This window comes from Trichoderma atroviride, chromosome 1 (genome assembly GCF_020647795.1).
Source record: "Trichoderma atroviride chromosome 1, complete sequence".
NCBI lineage: Eukaryota > Fungi > Ascomycota > Sordariomycetes > Hypocreales > Hypocreaceae > Trichoderma > Trichoderma atroviride.
Window position 1 is genome coordinate 2,167,096 of NC_089400.1, and position 19,334 is coordinate 2,186,429.

A 19,334-nucleotide genomic window follows, 5' to 3' on the forward strand; every position below is an offset into this window, starting at 1 on the left:
ACAAAAGCGTGGGAACTGCCGCTAACGGTGAACGGACCAAGGAACGCCTCCCGCAAGACTCAGCCCAAGCAGGAAATGAAATGCACTGGCTCTGCTTTTAGTTCCATGTTTAGCTCTTCCAACAGCCCGTCACCACCTGCGGGTGTATTCCGGACGCCGGGGTACGTCAGGGGTCCTTCATGTAGCCGTCGCTTGTGAGTCTTCCAGATTGTATTGGGTGTAAAAACTCTTTTTGGCCCCCTCGACAAAGTACCTATGTATACACAGTAGTAGTATTCTGTAGCAGTGGCACTTGGCACTACTCCTGGAGAACGTCCGGCGAAAATGCGTCACTCATGTATTCCTCATGACTCGGCGCATCAATTGGTGCCGTTTATCACCATGTGGTCTTTCTCTCTTTTGTACTAGCCGTGCAGGTTCCAATATGTGCTTCTATACCGGCTTATCTTCTCACCAGGGGATGGATGTCAGATTCTTCGAAGGCTTGTTGACAACTTAGCCGTGTAAGCAGGCTGGAGAATCCTCGCGGATACAACGGCAGACACGAGATCTCATTGCGAGTACTACTTGTATAGTAGCAGTAACGTAGTACTGATACAGTACTCCTTGAAGTTCTAGTTGGATGGTTTTTGAGCAGGGATCGGCATTCGCTTGCGCTGGTACATAAATATACAGTACCATCCCTATCACAGATGCATCAGTGCTAGAGGCCCTGTATTCGACCCATGGATCCATAGCCTTGTCATCAGCTCATGATCTGGTGAGAATTACTTGTACGAGCGATTCTCTGTTCTCCCAAGGAGCTGGCCGAGCCACATTTATCTCAGTCGCCAAACGTTTGAAGAGCTGTTGTCGAAACTAACGGTTAGCTGAGATAGCGTGCCTGGAAGGTTCGATGAGAATTATGGTGTCACGCCTAGACAGTAATTTGTTTTGTGTCAGTTTTATGTGTACAGCGGACTCTGTACACCGGGGAGAGTTTCCGCGGGCAAATCCGCTTTTGACGTCTTCTTGGTACTGTCAGCCGTCGTTTCCTTCCATGTAATTTGACAGCGTGCCTCGTAAGCCACGTGCGTAGGCCACTGTTTCACTCTTCTTCTTGAGAGCTTTTGCCATGAGTATGGCGACGCGTGCCAATCCCCCCTTCCTCTGCCAAAAATGGAGAAGCAGGCAAAAATTCCGTGTTCCGTACTCTGCATCTCGTACCGGGTCCAAATTATCTGTGATAGCGTACGGTACCTGGGTCAGTGAGCTTCAGCTCCAGCCCTGCCCTGACCGTGGACTCTGGAAGCATTACAAACAGGTATAATCTGCCCTGGATTTTTGGGTCGTTCGGGGAAGTCCATGTAAGCTCTACCAATTCCATGCTAGCTTCCGGACAACCGCGGACAGGGCTTCAAAGTCCACGGGCGAACCTCCCTTTCGCCTGCCGGGGATTTCGTCGCAGAATGAAAAGTGGGCGCTCTTTGTTATGACAAGTTGACATGCTACTACTAGCAGTGGCAGTAGCAGTAACAGTAGCAGTACTAATATGGAAATGTCAGTGCTGTTGCCAAGTTTGGCCTGCAAACCCCATTAGCACACTTCATACTACCAACAAGGCCGAGAAGTGTATTCCGGCCGAGAGAAAGGCCGGAAACGTTGGTTGGTTTCAGGACCTGGGAAACGGCATCACAACCGAGTACATGCATCGAAACGATATTGCCCGATTCGTGCAAGTGGCCGCGATACGTTCAAACCTGACCCGCAACTTCGTAAAAAGCTTGGCTTGAAGGTAAAGAGCCCTTTGCCTGCTATAAGCCTGGAGTTTGGTAGCCTGCTTCAGTTGATATTCCCCTGGTTTGCTCGTCCAGTTTGCATAGAGCGACGGATAACGGCAGTGTTCAAATTCCGTCAGGGGTGATGCCCCGGTGCACTGAATAAATGTAGATAGCCAAGCGCATCCGATGCGATATCCTGAAATTCCCATTCGTACCTATGTAGTCCACACCGCCGGTCACAGTAGCATCCAGCAATCAAGTTGCAGCGCAGAAACCCGGCCATGCTAGTACGATTTTCATTGGAGTGCTTAAATCCACACAGGTGATATCTCGCTGTGTAAGAGGGCACCCATATGCGCATGCACCTGTATGCACGTAACATCCCTACCAGCGCTTGCAGTTCATCGCTTCGGTGATAAAGCGCAAAAGAATGGAACAGCATTGATCGATCTCCGGTTCGCCAAGGGTAATCGTGCGATTCCTTTATTTTTTTTCTTGGCCAGTGTTACACTGGGGGTGGATAGAGCTGGCCATGCGTCGCCATGTGAAGGCAAGGTTTTGCCATTGACAATTCAAGGCCCCCATGAAGACCAATTTACCATGGGTCCGGATCAAAGGAGTTTGCAAGCTTGAATCCCACACAACTCCGCGAGTCTTGAGCTTGGGCTCTGTAAACCGTCGAAATTCGTGGTGAGCCGCCAATTTTAGTGCTCAGACCGACATAAGCCATGAGAGGCTACCGTCATCGTCAGAAATTCTGAGATATACTGGATACTATTCTCTTCGGAACAGAGAGTGGTACGGCGCAGTCGGCCGCAAACTAGGGCCGAGCAGCACATGCAGCTACCCTTAGCAATCGTGGAACAGCCCGTTAGGGGCTTCACTCGGTGAGCCGCTGGGAATGATCATCTCCCATACCAGAAAGATAGATTACCATCTATACCCTAATTGGGGTTGATCGTCGTGTAAATGCCGCCGCCGTGGTTCCCTTTCCGTCGTGACATTTCCAATCTCTTCTATACGGGTCCTCTGTGCTTGACTTGTTCGCCGACTCTGGGGTCTGGTACCCGTAGCGCAGAATCTTTATTGTACTAACAATCTGCGGACGAATCAGATGAGACGCTAAAAACAAAACCACGTTGAGATCGACAGCGCTGTGTTTGAGACGAAGGGTTTCGGAGGGTGGACCGGTGGTCTTCTCGTGGAAATGGAAACCCCAGCTCTTCACTTCCCTCCTCACTGGCTTCTACAAGTATGAACAACTTTCTGCAGCGGACTCGAACGCTGGCGGTGAGATGCGTTTTCAGCAGCTTTTCGGCATGGAAACACGGTTCTTGCCCGCTACCTGTACGAGAAAGCGAATGGATCCAATGAACTCGAGATCATCCAAAAAGCCCGCTGCAGTCCAAATTAGATCATAGAAGGCGTGCTTGTGATGGTTCATCTTCAGTAGCGCCAGGAGATGCTGATATTTGCACCATGTCTCAGTGTCAGTAAATCGCGGGGTATCTACGAGGCGGGATACCACCCTGTGGCACCCGCTTCATATCCCCTCCGAACGCCGGCGAAGATTTTTAGGTCTATCATAGCTTTCGGATGTCGTCGTTAGTTCAAAGCTTGTTCTCTCATACTAACCCCATCAAACAGACGGCCTATACTGACGATCAGCAGGCAGTCGGCCGAGGAAATGAAGTGCTGTAAGCGAAATTTGAAATGGGCTCTCTTTACGCTCGTAGAGGCGAACTTTGCTGCGCTGGGTATGGAATGCAACCCTGGAGGCTGACTGTCTAGATCCTGGGATTGATTGTAGATCTCAATGACAATTCGTAGATGTGCGCTTTTCTTCTGACCTACAGGTTGTGGCGAGCAGCACTTGGAATGATTTTGATATGGGTAAGAAGGCACCCGTACTGAGTATGAGACCTTCCATTCAACGACGAACCGAGGCTCCATCTGAAGCCTCCTGAGGGGCAGCATGTGCCTTCCGGTTATATACGCACCAGCCTCCACAGATGCCCCCCGTATATGGCTGGAGGAACTGTTCTTTTCGCCTTAGTTGTATCTGATGTCGTCAATGGCGTCGATAGCTCGTACAAGCTTGCATGTTTTGACATGTCGTTATTATAGTAGTGGTTGCTTCTAGATGGCCCATCCTTGATCTTCCCCACAGATGTAAAAAGCTTTGACTCCGATATATTCTTCGAGATCTTGCTGATCGTCGGGCTCAAATCTGAGGATGGGACGCTTCTTGCTGTGGGCTTAGCCAAACTGCTCTTTCAAAGGTCCTTGGAGCAAACTTACACGGTACTAGTGTACAGTGGCAGCCAATGCCTCTCGTGGGATGTATCTGGCCATATCACACAAACAAATGTGGTAGCAGTAATACCTACCTACCACTCGCAGGATGCTCTAATGCTGTAGCCAGTATGCACGCAAGGCACGCTCACGCTCGCAGGATGGCGGTTCTCCACGATGGAAGCTGCACCCCGCTATGGGCAGGGGTGCCTGGAATTGCAATCGTCGCCTTTGCAGAAAACGCTCGCGTTGATCGCTGGTGAGAGACCGATGGACGCATCCTTGGTGTGCGGCATCCTTGCACAGCCGCTAGGAAAGTTTAGGCAGAGCCCTTGCTGGGTTATAGGCTGAAAAGCAGTGCTAGGAGCCTATTCGCTTGCCTGGGACGCGCCCGCATGGCTCTTATCCAGGCTTGGCAGAGACACGACGAGAGCGTTGGTTCAGGAGACGAAATCGAAAGTTGGATTGGATCATTCGATTTTGAGTGACTGAGGCCAGATTGTCGTTTGGGACAATTTCTGCGGCGTTTATTCCCTGTTCTTTCCATGTTAATGTTACAAGTACTTTTTTTCTATATGCCCCTCTCCAGGACAAGGACCTGGGTGGAAGGAGCAGCGGCTTAACAGCCACTCAGAGGGAAGCACCGGTTTCTCAGCTTCTCATAGGCGGATTTTGGCGCTCTCTCGCTGCTTTCTCCCCCAGCCCAGGTGCCACTGCCAGGTGCTTTTTCATGCGGCGCTTCCAACGCTTCCCAGCTCATCTCTTCTCTGCATCTACTGGTCGATTCTGCGAACGATGCCCGTCGTTGGCCCAGGCGAGCGTTCCCAGCTGGAGATTAACAATCTCACATGACGGACTATTCCTGGTAGTGCTGGCGCTGGTGCTGGTGCTAGGCATAGGTATAGGCATATTGGCACCGCTCGTCGTGCCGCTGCTAGGACCCGAGAAAGCGGCAAGCTTCCCACACTATTGACGGGATTTTTGAAGACACCATCTACAAAATAGTACAGTATGTTGCTGGGTGGAGAATACGCATGGCAAATGAGCCGCCATCAACAAGCATCTTGGCCTTGCGTGCTTCTCAACAGCGTGCAGCAGCATCCTGCAGCCGTTCGGAGATGGTTGGTTGCGACGTATCATTGATTATGGAGCAGTGCATCCTTGGGTAAACGAGAACGCCACTCTCTTGTCGCGGCAGAATCTAGGCCTCGACATGGCTTCAATCGCATACTGGTGCGGCTGCTGGACTGCTGTTGATGCAGCATTGATGCTTGTGCATGCCGCCCAGCCCTAACTCATGGAGGGACGGGAGGAAAGGAAACCGCCTGAAAGGAAACCGCCTGAGTTACACGCCCCCGCTATACCGCGAGAGGAGACGTGCTAAAGCTGCACCAGTAGAGTATACGAGTACAGTTGAGAAGCATCTGCTGTATCTATGGACCGGCAAGCACGCCCTGACAGAGCTGAACAAAAGGCCATTGGTGAACTGGGAGAAGAGAATCTAGACCACGAAACTCCTTCGTATATGCGCAAAAGCAAAAATCCTTATGAACGTCGGATCAACCGTCTTATCATCCAATTCGATTTGTCAAGAGATTTCTTGCCTCGTAGGCAACGCCTGAAGGTTGGTGTGCTTACGGGCTGTGTGCTACACGAAGTAACACGCCTGATGTTTTAGACCGTGGGCACATAAGCAGGTAGCAGCTCACAGGGTATGAGAGTAGGACAGGCACCGTGAGAATCCGAGATTCGTCTTGTGTTGGTGCCTCCAAACAATGGTGTGGTAGGATGCCGAGCATCCTGTACTACTTGGAGAGGCATTGACGTTGAGGCTTTCCAGCGATTACCTGCGGAGTGATGACTCTGATGACTGCTGGCACCGGCGTATATTTGCGTGGGCAGCACAAGGAGCAGCGAACAATCAGCGCGCCTGGAAGAAAGCTCATTACGGCCTGCAATGTACGCTTCGGTGGGTGCCGCCCGGATTGCGCGTTGCTCGGTTCGCCTAATTGGTTCCTCCTGGCAGATGTTCCATGAAGCATACACTAGTCAAATATATGGTGGAGAAGGTGATTACACGGCCATACAGTGAAGACCAGCGATGCTGCGAACCGTATATCCATACCAGAGCTGGGGCTGCATGTCACTCTAGCAAACACGGCCACGCACGGGAGCGTCAATGGCAACTACGTTTGCAACCAGGAAACTTTGTCTGTCTCTTGGGCAGCTTTGGAACGCCGGGACCTTCTTGATGGAGATTTGTTTCTTGCGGATGCTTCCAGCTCCGGTGTCAGTGATCGTCAGTCAGCTAATGGTGGTCAAGAAGGACCCTTTTGGACAGGCGCAGGATGCAGCGCAGAAACGCACAACTATTCTCAGAAAATGGCAACTGTGGTGCAGACACTTTCTAACAAAGAGCGAATTCCCCATGCGAGCTCTATCCATTTGCATACAAAAGTGCCAGCTTGTGCCATCTGTTGCTAGTTGAGCGCCACAGGCCACAGGCATGTCTGTGACAGCGGATGGCTGTGAGTAGTGCTAGCATCTTATGGCCCAGAAGTGGCTAGAGGAGATCGTCTTCTTCAGCACGGGTCTAATAGCCCATTTTGGGATCTGTGCCGTGACTTTGGCTGTCCCCCACTCCACCTTCGCCCTTAACTATCCTGAATCAGAAGGCTATCCAAGCTAAGGCACGACTCCCCGCTCGCCTTCAGGACGGAGGAGACTGTGTGGGATCGAGTGACGAAAAGGCCCCTGGGCAACTGCCCGACAGAGCCCCTAAGTGTTTGACCCAGCAGCTTTGGATGCTAATGTTCCGTGCCTACAGGTGCTATGCTGCTAGTCCTGCTGCTATCACTGGCAGCACACGAAGCATTCGGCGAGTTCAAGCTTCTGCCGCGGGAACGCCCCACCGCCACGCGCAGACTTGCCAGGAACGCTTTTCAGGGGTCACTGTCACCTCTCTCACGATTGTCGATTTCTGGAGGCTCAAGTGGCTGCTCTGCTCCAGCTTTGACTGACCACGGGCAGACATGGCCTGCCAAAGCACAGGGTCCATCTGCTGGCTCACTACAGCACTAGTTTGTCGTGTCACTCTGCTCTGTCTACGCACTGCGTTTTCAGCTGAATAGGTATTACTCCGTACATGGCTGGTCTCCTTAAGATTGCGCAACCACCATCGGGAGTCACCAGGCGCCCGCGCTGCTTGGTTCGCCTCTTTTCCCGACAAATTCGCACACCCCTGGTGATTGACCAACACTGCCACTACACAATTAGGTGTGCTAATTGCCACTAAAGAATTTTGTGACTACAAGTCGTAACCAAGAAGAGGACCCCGCCAAGCATCCCCCAATAGCAAGCAGCAGCCTCTCCAAGCCGCAGCACGCTGGCCTGTGAGATGCTTGGATCTCGCCAAAGAGACATGCCAGAGGCGAGTGGAGAGAGCCCATTGGAGCCTCTCACTGGATCAGACCTCAGCAATGCGAACAAGCCTTTTGGCTAGCCCCTGTGATATCTCATCACCATGTACTCCGAACCCTTGCCTCAAGGGCTGAATGGCTCAGTCGGCCTTGAGTGCGGAGGACGAAAGATTTGCTCTCCAGCCCCTGTCCAGTGCAGCTCCACAAACCCACGACCCTACCAGGAATATGAGAGACCCCGGCAATCTGCACCTACAGGGGTCAGCCCGCCTCTTGGACGTTGTGCTTCGAGGCTAGTTCCTGGCCTGGCAGCTCACTCATGCAGAGTGCATCTGGCTGCTCTCTCGGGCAGGCAGTAGTACTTTATGACCCGCATGCCCTCGCATTCATGCTTGAATGCTGCCGTGTCTGTTATCGTCTGGGTTCGGGCCAGCTCTGGTTCTTTCTATATTCCTGTCTTCGTGTCTCGTTGGATTTGTCTTTTGATACTACCGCTCTCTATCACTGTCCTGGGTTACACTAGCCCCCAACTTCCCTTTCAACACATCTCGAATCTTTTCTGGCCTCGCCATGCTGTGATACTCCGCCACAGCCACAGCTATTTATCGATACTCTTCTGTCGACTGACCCAAGGACTTGCCACATCAAACGGCTGTCTTGCACCACCCTTGGATGGTTCGAACTACTTGATCACTTGAGTCATATGACCACACCTCTGTTTGAGTGCACGAGGCATCACGATACTCTCAGCAACACAATCTCTTATTGGCGCCTCTCTCTCTTTGATTTCGTTCCTCGACGGACAACTCTTTTCTTTTAGCTTCTACACATTACTATTCTTTTTCCCCTCTTGAAGAAAGGGAAAAAAAAGAGGAGTACTTCAAACACGCACCCGGGAAAACGAACAACGAGATTACCTGGAGAAATATACATATCGACACCGTTCTCTTTGCTTCCGAGCACTACCCTTCACCATGACCAACGTTACAGGGATCAATCTTTGCCCGGCGCCATTCATCGACGCGAGCCTTTTTGGCACTGGAGGCTGTAAGTGTAAATATATGCCGTAGTGTCGAATTGACCCGTTAATCGGAGATCTAGACGTCGATGGCCGATTATGCCAGGCGATTGGAGGCTCGATTGACTGCTGTCTGCCATGCCCCATGACAGATTGGGTATATCCAGACAGCTTCTCCACCATAGGAACCGTGGCCAACTGGATCGCAACCGTCAGCGTCATCTGCTGTGTTTTCCTGCTGCTATCATGGGCAGTGTTGCCTGTGGACAAGACCAATCGCCATTACCTGAGCATCTGTTTCACACTGGGTATCTTGATTATGAATGTAGGTGGCACGGCTGCAGTTACACAGAGAGTTTGATGGCTGACTGTTGACTCAGATGGGCTTCGTCATTCCGCTCGCAGCTGAGCCGGACCAATGCTTTGATACCATCACCCCAAATGACATGCACACCTTGAGCGTCTGTGGAGCGTCGGGCGCTATGCTGATGTTTGGAGGCTGGTGTGGTGTCATGTGGGCGTTCCTTCGCTCTTTATCTCTTCACCTGCAGATCTGCTGGCAAGTTCTCGTGGGCCGCAACTTTATGGTTTTTGCCCAAGCCGCCGGATGGGGCATCCCCATCATCGGCCTTGTTCTCGCCTTGGTCTTCAGTGGCGTGTCCTTCCGTTTTGGCGCAACATGCCATATTAACCACAAGAACAGCTTGGCAGACTTTTGGATCCCGCTTCTCATCTTTGCCAGTATCACGGTTGTCACGACATTCGCCACCTTTGGCTACTGCATCAAGGTTTACCTGGCCTCTCTGAACGACAACGCCGCCTCGACCGAAGGATCTAGCCTTCCGGCTTACTCAAACAGTGTTGTCACCATGTCTCCGCGCCAGGCCTATCGCCGTGTCAAGAGAGTGATTGCGCTTCAATGGCGAGGCATCGCTATTGTCCTCATCATTATTGCCGATGTCATCTTCTTCTCCGTCGTCTTCGTCTTCCAGGATAACATTGTTCAATCCATTGCCACTGATCCCCATGTGGCCCAGAATTGGATCGTGTGTCTTATTGGAGCACAGGGTGACAAGACAAAATGTCTCAACCAAGCTGGCTCTCTAGTCGTCAGCGAAGCGACAGTCTCTGCCGTGCTTGTGCTACTTGCTGTAAGTTCCGAAAAAAGCCTGAAACCCTTGTGTGAGTTCTTGATGGTCAATCTGACTGCGACTTAGTTGAACGGAATCTGGATCCTGTTTTTGCTTGGTCGATGGACCATGGTTACCGGCTGGATTGATTTGGTAAAGTCTCCTTTCAACAGTGGAAAGAAGGAATTCGTATCGGTGGATGCCCGATATGATGGCAAAAATGATATACGTTCGTACGAGATGCTCTCCAGAGATACGAGCGCCGTGGTAACACCACTTTCTCCAGTGAAATCCTCAGCGACCCCTAGCGCCCCCGACTACTTCGGCGAAACAGCTAGGTACAACGCACCGGCACGATCCTACTCGAACCCGCGACCACCGCAAGGCTCTGTGCCAGAGTGGAATGCGCAGCAAACTTACGCACCGCCGCAATCCCGCGAGCCGATGAACCCATTGGCCATGAACCGCATATAAGACGCTGGGCCTTAGGCCAAAAGAGAACCAAACACAAGCGATCCGCGAACGCGCGAAGCAAAGAAATGAAAGAAAGATGAAGAGAGCGAATCTGCTTCTTCTCTAACGAGGAAAAAGAAAAGGGGGAATGGATTTGATTTCTCTCGACCGATGGCTTCGACTTGCCAACACTCCTGCTTATATACCCAAGCCATGGCTAGCCATGGAACAACACTTATACCCTGGTGGTAACGCCACATGCCCAGCATCTGCACGATGCGGCACGATATTGCGTCGACAAACACTCTTTACATGTCGATATCTAATTCTACCCACTCCTTTGCCATTAATCTCGAAGAGATGCCCGTCTCTATTTGTAGTCGGATTGGCTTCCTTACTCGGACGCAGGATAGCGTGGCGCCACGGTCGAACCTTTTGTTTTGTATTCATATGGATTATACTTCCGCTCCTTTTCCTTTTCCTCTTTCTTTTTCTTTTTCTCTCTATAAATTCATCAAAAGGGGGGAGGGCATTATGACGAGACAGGCTAGTCTCATGCATCGGAGGCAGCCTCCAACATAGCTGGAGGCTAGGAAGCGGAAATCCCTGGAGGACCTGCGTACGGCACATCATTGGCTACACCTTCTGTGCTCACAGGTAACCCTTTGTACAAAAACATGACGATTAGCTCAGGATGAGATGCGGAATGCGGGAACTAAAAGCTACAGCCCGGAAGCGGCGGATGGCTGAGAAGGGGCAAGAAAAAGAAACGAATATGCTGGCTCCACGCGGGGCATATTCATTACTGCTACACAGCATCTTCATGTATATACCTTATCTACTAAAATCAGCCATGTCTGGACATAGAAACCAGACAGGCCTAATGGACAAGAATCAAGCCCATCCCAGCAATTTCCCACAAGCCTTTTGATCGTAGATTTAATTTCCGGGAGATGCATGGCGAGATGTGTCTCACATACCTGAGTAGGAACGTCGTATTCAAGGTGGTATTGGAGCCTAAGTTGCCGATCCGACGTCCATGATCGCTACCTCGCAAAGTATCGCTCCAGTAACATATACGCGTACACATGCAGAGATTCCCATACGTTGGCAAGTACCTGCACTAGCAGGATTACTTGTCGCTCTAGCGGATGCAGCGCCGGGTAGTCCCCTGGCCGACCTCGACTTCTTTTTGCTGTTTTTGCTTTTTTCTGCAAGGCCATGGCAGCAGCAATTCTCCGGGTGCTCCGGAACGGCCCTTGTGCCTGGCCGCAGGTGCGATTGGCCGGTGACGTGATATCAGCGGAATTAAGTGTGCCGTCGCCGTTTATAAAGGCGAGGGACGTGTTTATATCTCCCTCGGTGTGAGCTGGGCCGGAGCACTTTTGATCTTGAATCTTGACTCTTGTTCCATCTTCCTTCTCTACGTGGCATGCCGTAGCTGCAGCCTGTCTCTCGCTTTCTCGACGCACCAAGTCTTCTCAGTAGTGCAATCTAGAGGAAGCCCGCTGTTTTTTGCCCTGACAACAAAGAAAGAGAAAAGCGACCGAGCCCGACGTGTCCAGACGCCTCTTTTGGACTTGGGTGTGGATGTGAGCACGCGACATCTTGGAGCAGCTACGCTTGAATCGATGAACCCCACCAACAGCTCCATGCGGACGTGAAGAGAAAAGAAAAGAAAAGAAAAGAAAAGAAAAGAAAGAAACAAAGAGGATATAATCGAAAATAACAAGTAGAGGGCAACGTAATTCTGCCTTTTGCTTCACTCTCCGGAGCCTTCGGACGATCTGCATTTGCTGCGTAAGCAACGGCTTGGCATCACGCTCCTAGGACGGCAATCATGGCTATCGGACGGATTCTCGCATCTGCCCTCTCCGGCGGCAGCAGAAGCGACAGCAGCAGCGGCTCACGAGCTGCCAAATCCGAGCGACATGTGCACTGGAGCCAATCCGTGGACGAGTATCAGTACCCTTCAGACGCGGGTGAGCATCTGCCGCTGTTTTCTGAGCTTGAGTCGATGGGGAGCCCCGACGGTGCTGGCCGGATGTGGATGAATAAGCAGGTGACTCGGAAATCGCAATCTCGGAAGCGTTGGCGTCGGTCGCATCGGCTGCGGCCACGATGTACGATGGCGATGCTGTTCATGTTGATCCCAATTTTCTTCTACCTGTCGATTCTGTGGATCAAAGAGCAGGACCTGGATGCCAAGTGGAGGCCAGATCGCGACTCGCTACTGTTCGGCCGGAAGCCCCTGCCTGCTCCCCTGGAGAGGACATGGATATCGAGCTACAAGCTGCCTCTACGAACGCAGGGCCGGAATATTGTCGACGCCGAGGGCCATCGATTTAAACTGTCCTCGATCAACTGGTATGGCGCCAGCGACGAGCTCTTCGTTCCCGGCGGCCTGGACGTTCAGCACCGGAGCGCTATTGCCGAGACGATCAAGAAGCTGGGCTTCAACAGCGTGAGACTTCCCTATGCGGATGAGCTGGTCATGAAGAACCCCATCATTGAGCCCCGTCTGGTGCTTGCAAACCCGGATCTGGAGGGCCTCCACGCCATGGATGTGTTTGAGGCAGTGACGACCGCCCTGACGGATGCTGGCATTGCTGTCATTATCAACAACCACATCACACGCGCTACGTGGTGCTGCGGGGCGGATCCTTGCGATGCTGGCTGGGCCAACGATCACCTGGGGTCGCTGTGCCGGGTCAAGCAGACGGAAGAGGAATGGATACAGCATTGGGAGTCGGTCATGGAGCGGTTCGTGCACAACCCACTGGTCATTGGGGCTGACCTCCGCAACGAGGTCCGGGGCCTCTGGGGAACAATGCCATGGTCCAAATGGGCGGCTGCGGCAGAGAAATGCGGCAACCGGCTGCTGAAGATGAAGTCGGACTGGCTCATCGTCGTCGAAGGCACCGAGTCAGCCAACGATGTTTCGGGCGCCAGAGAACGGCCGGTCCAGCTGGACGTGGATAACCGCCTCGTATACTCTGCCCACGGCTACAAGTGGTCAGGCTGGGGCAGCTGGGACGGCCGATTCGCTCAGCGAAGTTACAAGTCGTTTGTCAAGACGATGCGCCACAACTGGGCATATCTCCTTGAGGGCGACGTTGCACCAGTCTGGTTTGGCGAACTAGGCGCACCAAACGATCCTTCTGTTGGAGATGTGCATTACTGGAGGAATCTGCTAAAGTATCTCAAGTCCATCGACGCGGATTTTGGCTATTGGGCTTTGAATCCGCGCAAACCGAAGGACAACGCGAGAGAGTCTTACTCGTTGATGCACGATGACTGGATCACACCCGTGCTGGATTACAGAATGAAGGATTTGCTGGAGCTTATGAGGCAATGAACTGGGGATTATTTGGATTTAAGAAGAAGGAGGAGAAGAAGAAGGAGAATGGTATCTCTTTTGAGGGTTTTCTTTGTTTGATTTATCATGGCGTTATTTGGTTACATACCCAGTTTGACGAGTATACTCATGATGTACATTGGAGGCGTTTGGACGGGCATGGAAACCAATCCCACGCAAAGACCAATCGCGGTGGGATTTTTATTTTTATTTTTTTATGGCGATGATACGCATTTCCACACACTACATTTATGATCTTATCTATCTATTATGATACATTGCTATGCTAGAAAATGAACAGCGTTTAATATTGACTTCTACCTCGTAAGTCTTACCAGCATCAGCCGTTATGACGCCATCACGGGACCGAGCTCTGTCGCCCTTGCTTTATCGATAAAGCACCGGAAACGTTAACGTGGGGTCCCTGCCGCTGCATCATTCCCCCAGTCCTGGAAACCTTCAACTTCTCCTGCAAAAAGTTTGCCTTTTCCAACAATCAAGCCATTTTTCAACCTTTCCACGCAGACGCCCAAGCCCATTATTTGATCATTACTTACACACTCGTTTCTTCCTTTCGTGCACTATATGTCCCGAGACCGCGCAGCCAGCCCGCACCGGCGAGGCTCCTCTGTGCTCGACGGCCATGGATCGTCCATCGGGGAAGCTGTCAATCCCTAGCTTTCCCGCTGTCTCAGTGGGGAAATGCCATGTTCAAACAGCGACGAATAGGGTTAGTCGATTTTGGATGCGATGATGATGCAAGCGATGCGCTTGAAGCAGAGTAGCGTATACTGATCCAACGTGACCACTCGCATAGTTTGGCGATGAAGCTAAGAGCGCGATCCGGGATCGAGAACGGGCTGCGGTGGGAATGCCCCTGGAGGGCCTCGAAGAGCCCTTTACGTGGCCGAATGCCGACACCGACGATGCACCTCGTGCCAATAAATCGATATATGGGCTAGTCCCAAGCATGCAAAGCTACCGAAATAACCTGGCTGCTCTGTCGCAAGGTCACAACCTCTACTTTGTCGCATACCAAGGTCACATTTTCGTCTATGTTCCTCGAAGCGTTCCCAAGCAAAGGGTTCCTCAAGATCCAGACTTTCGGATATATCCTCAGCCGAGTAAAGAGGCTCTCGCCATTGGAGGAACCGTCGATATCATTACACCACACACCATCAACCATATTATTACTGGCTACCTCGGAGAAGAGGAAATCGTCTTGGCTTGTTATGATGACGGAGATGTTGTTGCGTACTATGTGAAAGACATCGCAGACTTGATTGAGAACAAACGCAACCAGTCCAAAGAGCAGAGAAGCTCAAGGAAGGCTTACACCAGTCGCTCATCACCAAGGCTGCTCCTTCATGAGAACGTTGGCCAGTCAGCTTGGGGATTGGCTATTCACCGCAAGTCCCGTCTCATAGCTGTGAGCTCGAATCGCACCGAGGTGACGGTTTTTGCCTTTGCTCTGGCCAGCTGCCGGACTAAATCACGGAAAACCCAAGGATTCTGCGACTGCTGCCAGAGCTGCGACAGCACCGAGTCGGGAATTCCCAGGAGAGCGCGAAATTGGAGAATAGTTATAGCTCTTCGGCAGGACGCATCTAACATTCCTAATGTCTGCTTTTTGGACGACGTAGACGGCCAGGCTGAAAAGGTCTGCGCTGTGGACATTAAAGGCGTATTGTGGATAGCGGATATCTGGAGAATGTTCCAGCCCGTAACCAAAGTTAACCCCTCAGAGCATGATGCACTCCGAAGCGAGGAGTTTTGGCCTGCTCCGTCGAGGTAAGTACTACTCAGCGTCTCGTGGGTCGATAAATATACGACGATGCAATGTTGATTTTCTGACCTCTTGCTCTAGGGGGGTGGGGCGTATTACCTCTTGCTAAAGGCAGTTTCTTGCCAGTGAACAGCGTAGAGGAAATGTTTGGGCTACCGGAAAGGGCGTTGAAAATCTTCAATGCCGCATCGGAATACCAACAACCGATGACCGATATCACAGAATGTCTCGCAGCAATACCGGACAACCCATGCCCTCCTGCGACCGGGGCTAGGTCTGGTCAGTTCTACCATTATGTTCCAGTCATGTTGCATGATGAATTTTTACATTTGGTAGCAGGTAATGCGAATCATCTAGCTGCTTTCACGGACGACGACACCGACGAAAGTGAAACCGAACCTGAAGCATTGGAGACTCAAAACAACAACTTGACTGAACTCGACGAGGATGAGAGTGAGAGTGAGGACATTGATGAGGAAGCTGACGATTACGATGAAGAGGAGGAGGAGGAGGATGAGGAAGATGAGGATGAGGAAGAAGGAGGGGCCGTCATTGAAGATGCCATTTTTGCTTCACAAATAATCGACCCAGACATTGACGTGCCGTTTTATGGAGGCGCGTCTCTGGAAGAGGAAGAAGGAGAGGCCGTCATTGAAGATTCCATTGTTGCTTCGGAGACTCCGCAGATGGTCGAACTAGATGAGGACCTGTCGTTTGGAGCCACAACTCCAGGAGAACACTTCCAACAAGCACTACAAGACATAGATGAAGCAATAGGGCAGCTTTCTTATGCTGTGCAGGAATATCAAGACGTTGTTTCACCTCCGGTCTCTCCTGGGCCGATGCCGCAAGACCAAGATAAGACAACACCAAAGCATGGAAGGGGCAAGAGTTTTGATTCTGCGTATTCGGGACAACACAGGTACAACAAGCTCAATACACCACCCTTTCGACTTGACATGGCATTTTTCCCACACAACGGAAAGATTCAGACTATCCCCAGAACCCCAGCGCAGCTTCTTGCATTTTTGAATCGGCCTATGGAGTACAACAATGAGGAAGAAACAGCGGCGGTATATCGAAAAAAGGACCCAACCAGACGATATCACTTTATCCGAACGTATGAAAAGGATCTGGAGCTGAGAAGCCTGCGAGGGAACGAAGCAGGTTGGCAAGAAATTGGGGTCATGTGTCCAAACGCAGTCACGTTTGGCAATTTTCACCAGCGAAGCCTCCGGCCCTATTTTCGCGCAACTAGTCGCTTGAGTTTCATCCTACACATCCCGGAGCTCTCCCTGGTAGTGGTAGGGTCGCCAATTGGGCGAGTTCTGCTCGTCACGCCAACCAAGCTTGCGGCGCCGGTTACGTCGAAAACACCGTGGAAGTGTTGGCATCATGGGCTTCGAGTTGAATACGTTTTGCCGCGACAATCGGATGAAGAAAAGTTTCGACAGGTACTAAGACCGCTGCACGGGCTGGCCGTGGGACCATTGCAGAGCAACGAGAATAGAGGGGGTAACATGACGAATGGCACGACGACGCCAAAGCGATTTAGACTGATGCTGCATTATCGAAATCACGATATCTTGACGTATGAACTGATGAGAGAGGGTCGAACGGGACGACTTTGCATCATTTGAGAGCCCCTCGTTTTCGTTTACGGAATGCCCGGCGTTTGTTTCTAAAAAAAAAAAAATTCCAAATTTTAGAATAGCCTGTGTCTTATCTTTCTCTTCCAACACTCTTTTTTACAATCTATTGGCATTCAAATTTTAGCTGCGGCTCTTGTTACTCACAGGATTGAGCTGCTAGCGCTTCACAATGTATATAGATGAGTGCTTTCTAATAGCACCGATATCCCGTGTATGGGTGGCGGCTTGAAAGTCCTTTTACTTTCTATTTTATGATGAAACGAGATTCTTTTGTGCCTGTGGATGTTGACGTGAATATGGAGCGTGATAATGGACTGGCAAAAATGAAAACTGTTTAGGCAGCTCATGATGTCTACTATTGTGTAAGTGGTGGGCAACGAAGACTTAGCTTCTACTTTTGCGCCAGTCATGAGACTTTGCCATGGTCTGCGTTAGATTGTAGTCAGTCCAAGCAGCATTCGACAGATACACTGCATTCGAAAGGTAAAGATTGATGACTTGTTGCATTTATGGAAATGGCGGTGGTGTAGCAATATCTACTAAATTTAAGCTCGTAAGGGGACTGTTAAACAGCTATGGGTGTGCTTCAATTTCTCTCAATGGGTAAAAAATGGTCTAGCTTCGGTGAGTAATAGTTTAGCGTAAGATACAAATATGGTTGTGGGTAGGAAGGGAAAGATTCTGGGTAGAGTGCCTTGGCTAATCTTCAATTGTATATGATCAATCCTTGTATTATGCATAAAAATATTTTGGGAATTAAATCTTCTAGTCCGCCGCAAGTTTATGCCAATGGATAGATATAGATATATATATCTGTATATATGATATGACTGGTACTGCTTGACATAAAGTATTGCCTTATTCATAAATTCCATTAAGGCTTCCAGCGGGTAGTTCAATTACTCTCGTTACACCCCTTTGTAGCTGATACAAATGCACTTTTGGCCTTGCGAGGATGAAGCAATCGTTTGTTCGACAAGTCTTTTTTTAGCATTTGTAGACACCTACCTATCATAAAGTCTAAGAAGTAAAAATAATAAGACTGGACCAGCAAATGCAAAGCTGAAGCGATAGACTACCTAATGCCAACCAGAGAGTGATGATGATTCCGTAGTATTCCCCTGTTATTACTTGGTTTTACATTTTTTTCGTGTCTGCTCATCAAACACGTCTCGTGTCCCCCCCCTTCTCTACAAGGTGGGCTGAACGAGGAGAAGTCTCTCCTTCGGTGGTTGCCATGCCTAGGGACTCGGCAGTCAACGAAATCCTGGCTGGGTTTTCCAAAAGGTATCACCTCTCGTGTATTGATGATCATCATCGTCCTCAGGTTGGCCTATACGCCATGAGCTAAGCCAGTCAATGCTTAACCCGTCATAAGACCGGCCTAGGTCAAAATCTAACCACGAGACCGGCGCGACATTGGTTCTGCATCGTCATGTGCGAAAGGTGCTTTTTAGGCCCGAATCTCCTCTTAACACCAAAGAACCTGCCTTATGGTACCCCCCTCCCTTTTGTCTCATTTTCAGCTCGCATCGGGGCTTGTCTCGGTGTGTATTTTTTCATCCTTTTCTCATGTCCATACTGGTTTAGTCTGCACCGCTAGCTGGAATAGCCTGCCCAACGCTTGTGAGATTGTCTCATTGTGGATTTGTTCCCATCTTGTGATAAGCTCCTCCAGTGATTCATGTCTCCCGCATGCTGGACTCAGATATATCCTCACAGTCCATATACTCCAGACTATGATGTCCCACTGCAGTCCAACTTAAGATGTCTTGTATTATATTGGATGGAACCAGCTGCAGATAGGTTGCGTGATAAGTATGTCGGTACGCAAACGCCCTTTGCAGGATGAGAATGAGCCACGAAAAATTGGGAGGGTTGTTTTAGTGAGATGAGAATGTCGATCGACTGTATGACTATAAAGCTGGAAATGCCACATCGGATAGCAAAAGCAGCGGTAAATATACTGTACTGTGGAAATGGACGATTAGCATATTTGAAGGGACTAATTATTATCCAAATATCGCAATGCGTTCAAGCTCAAGAGCGGTAAGAGTAAGAGTTTTGGTAGCGCTTGGATATCCATTCTAATGATATGGCTTGATGCGACTGCTATAGCCTAGTGGCCGACCATCACGAGATGATGGAACAGGAGTAGAAGCATGGAATCACGCAAATCAATGATCCGTCAATGTAAAACCCTAAATTTGAAGACGAAGAAATTTAAAATGAAGTGTATCGTTGGGCTGAGAAGTTTCTTTGAGTGGCTGGTGCTGTTAGGAAATAAACTCTGCTCGTAGTAATACTGTTCTCGACTACTGTGGGCTCTTATCTATTGCAAACTTTTTTTTCGGAAGCTTTCTACTTTGACGCCGACCTTCTTTTCCACAAAGGCTATTTCTTCGGTTCTCCTATCTACACTATTAAATAAGATTTGCGGTTCATTGGAGATAACAAGTAGAC

General features: G+C 50.3%; 5 protein-coding genes across 5 annotated transcripts; 4 read left to right on the plus strand and 1 right to left on the minus strand.

The window, feature by feature from the left end:
- Positions 1 to 3,899: 3,899 nt before the first annotated feature.
- On the minus strand, positions 3,900 to 4,335 carry TrAtP1_000814 (uncharacterized protein; the record flags this gene model as incomplete). Its single annotated transcript, XM_066110727.1, has 2 exons — positions 3,900 to 4,011; positions 4,208 to 4,335. 2 exons carry the CDS (start codon positions 4,333 to 4,335, stop codon positions 3,900 to 3,902), a joined length of 240 nt encoding a protein of 79 aa, XP_065966800.1.
- Positions 4,336 to 7,375: 3,040 nt separating this feature from the next.
- TrAtP1_000815 (uncharacterized protein) lies at positions 7,376 to 10,977 on the plus strand. Its single transcript, XM_014090803.2, has 4 exons — positions 7,376 to 8,521; positions 8,576 to 8,817; positions 8,873 to 9,643; positions 9,710 to 10,977. The coding sequence occupies exons 1-4, from the start codon at positions 8,449 to 8,451 to the stop codon at positions 10,094 to 10,096; spliced, it is 1,473 nt and encodes a 490-aa protein (XP_013946278.1). The 5' UTR covers positions 7,376 to 8,448; the 3' UTR covers positions 10,097 to 10,977.
- Positions 10,978 to 11,738: 761 nt separating this feature from the next.
- TrAtP1_000816 (uncharacterized protein) lies at positions 11,739 to 13,746 on the plus strand. Its single transcript, XM_014090804.2, has one exon. The coding sequence runs from the start codon at positions 11,916 to 11,918 to the stop codon at positions 13,431 to 13,433; it is 1,518 nt and encodes a 505-aa protein (XP_013946279.2). The 5' UTR covers positions 11,739 to 11,915; the 3' UTR covers positions 13,434 to 13,746.
- A 330-nt stretch (positions 13,747 to 14,076) lies between these two features.
- Positions 14,077 to 15,228, plus strand: TrAtP1_000817 (uncharacterized protein; the record flags this gene model as incomplete). Its single annotated transcript, XM_014090805.2, has 2 exons — positions 14,077 to 14,163; positions 14,251 to 15,228. The coding sequence occupies 2 exons, from the start codon at positions 14,077 to 14,079 to the stop codon at positions 15,226 to 15,228; spliced, it is 1,065 nt and encodes a 354-aa protein (XP_013946280.2).
- Positions 15,229 to 15,362: 134 nt separating this feature from the next.
- TrAtP1_000818 (uncharacterized protein) lies at positions 15,363 to 16,859 on the plus strand (the record flags this gene model as incomplete). The annotated part of the gene is made up of 2 exons (XM_066110728.1): positions 15,363 to 15,498; positions 15,559 to 16,859. The coding sequence occupies 2 exons, from the start codon at positions 15,363 to 15,365 to the stop codon at positions 16,857 to 16,859; spliced, it is 1,437 nt and encodes a 478-aa protein (XP_065966801.1).
- Positions 16,860 to 19,334: the final 2,475 nt, after the last annotated feature.

What these genes read in the sequence shown, in the direction of transcription:
- TrAtP1_000815 (XM_014090803.2), top strand. Translation starts at nt 8,449, where the DNA reads ATGACCAACGTTACAGGGATCAATCTTTGCCCGGCGCCATTCATCGAC. An exon ending in CCTTTTTGGCACTGGAGGCT is followed by an intron (nt 8,522 to 8,575) that starts GTAAGTGTAAAT and finishes TCGGAGATCTAG; the next exon opens with ACGTCGATGGCCGATTATGC. An exon ending in CCGTGCTTGTGCTACTTGCT is followed by an intron (nt 9,644 to 9,709) that starts GTAAGTTCCGAA and finishes ACTGCGACTTAG; the next exon opens with TTGAACGGAATCTGGATCCT.
- TrAtP1_000816 (XM_014090804.2), top strand. Translation starts at nt 11,916, where the DNA reads ATGGCTATCGGACGGATTCTCGCATCTGCCCTCTCCGGCGGCAGCAGA.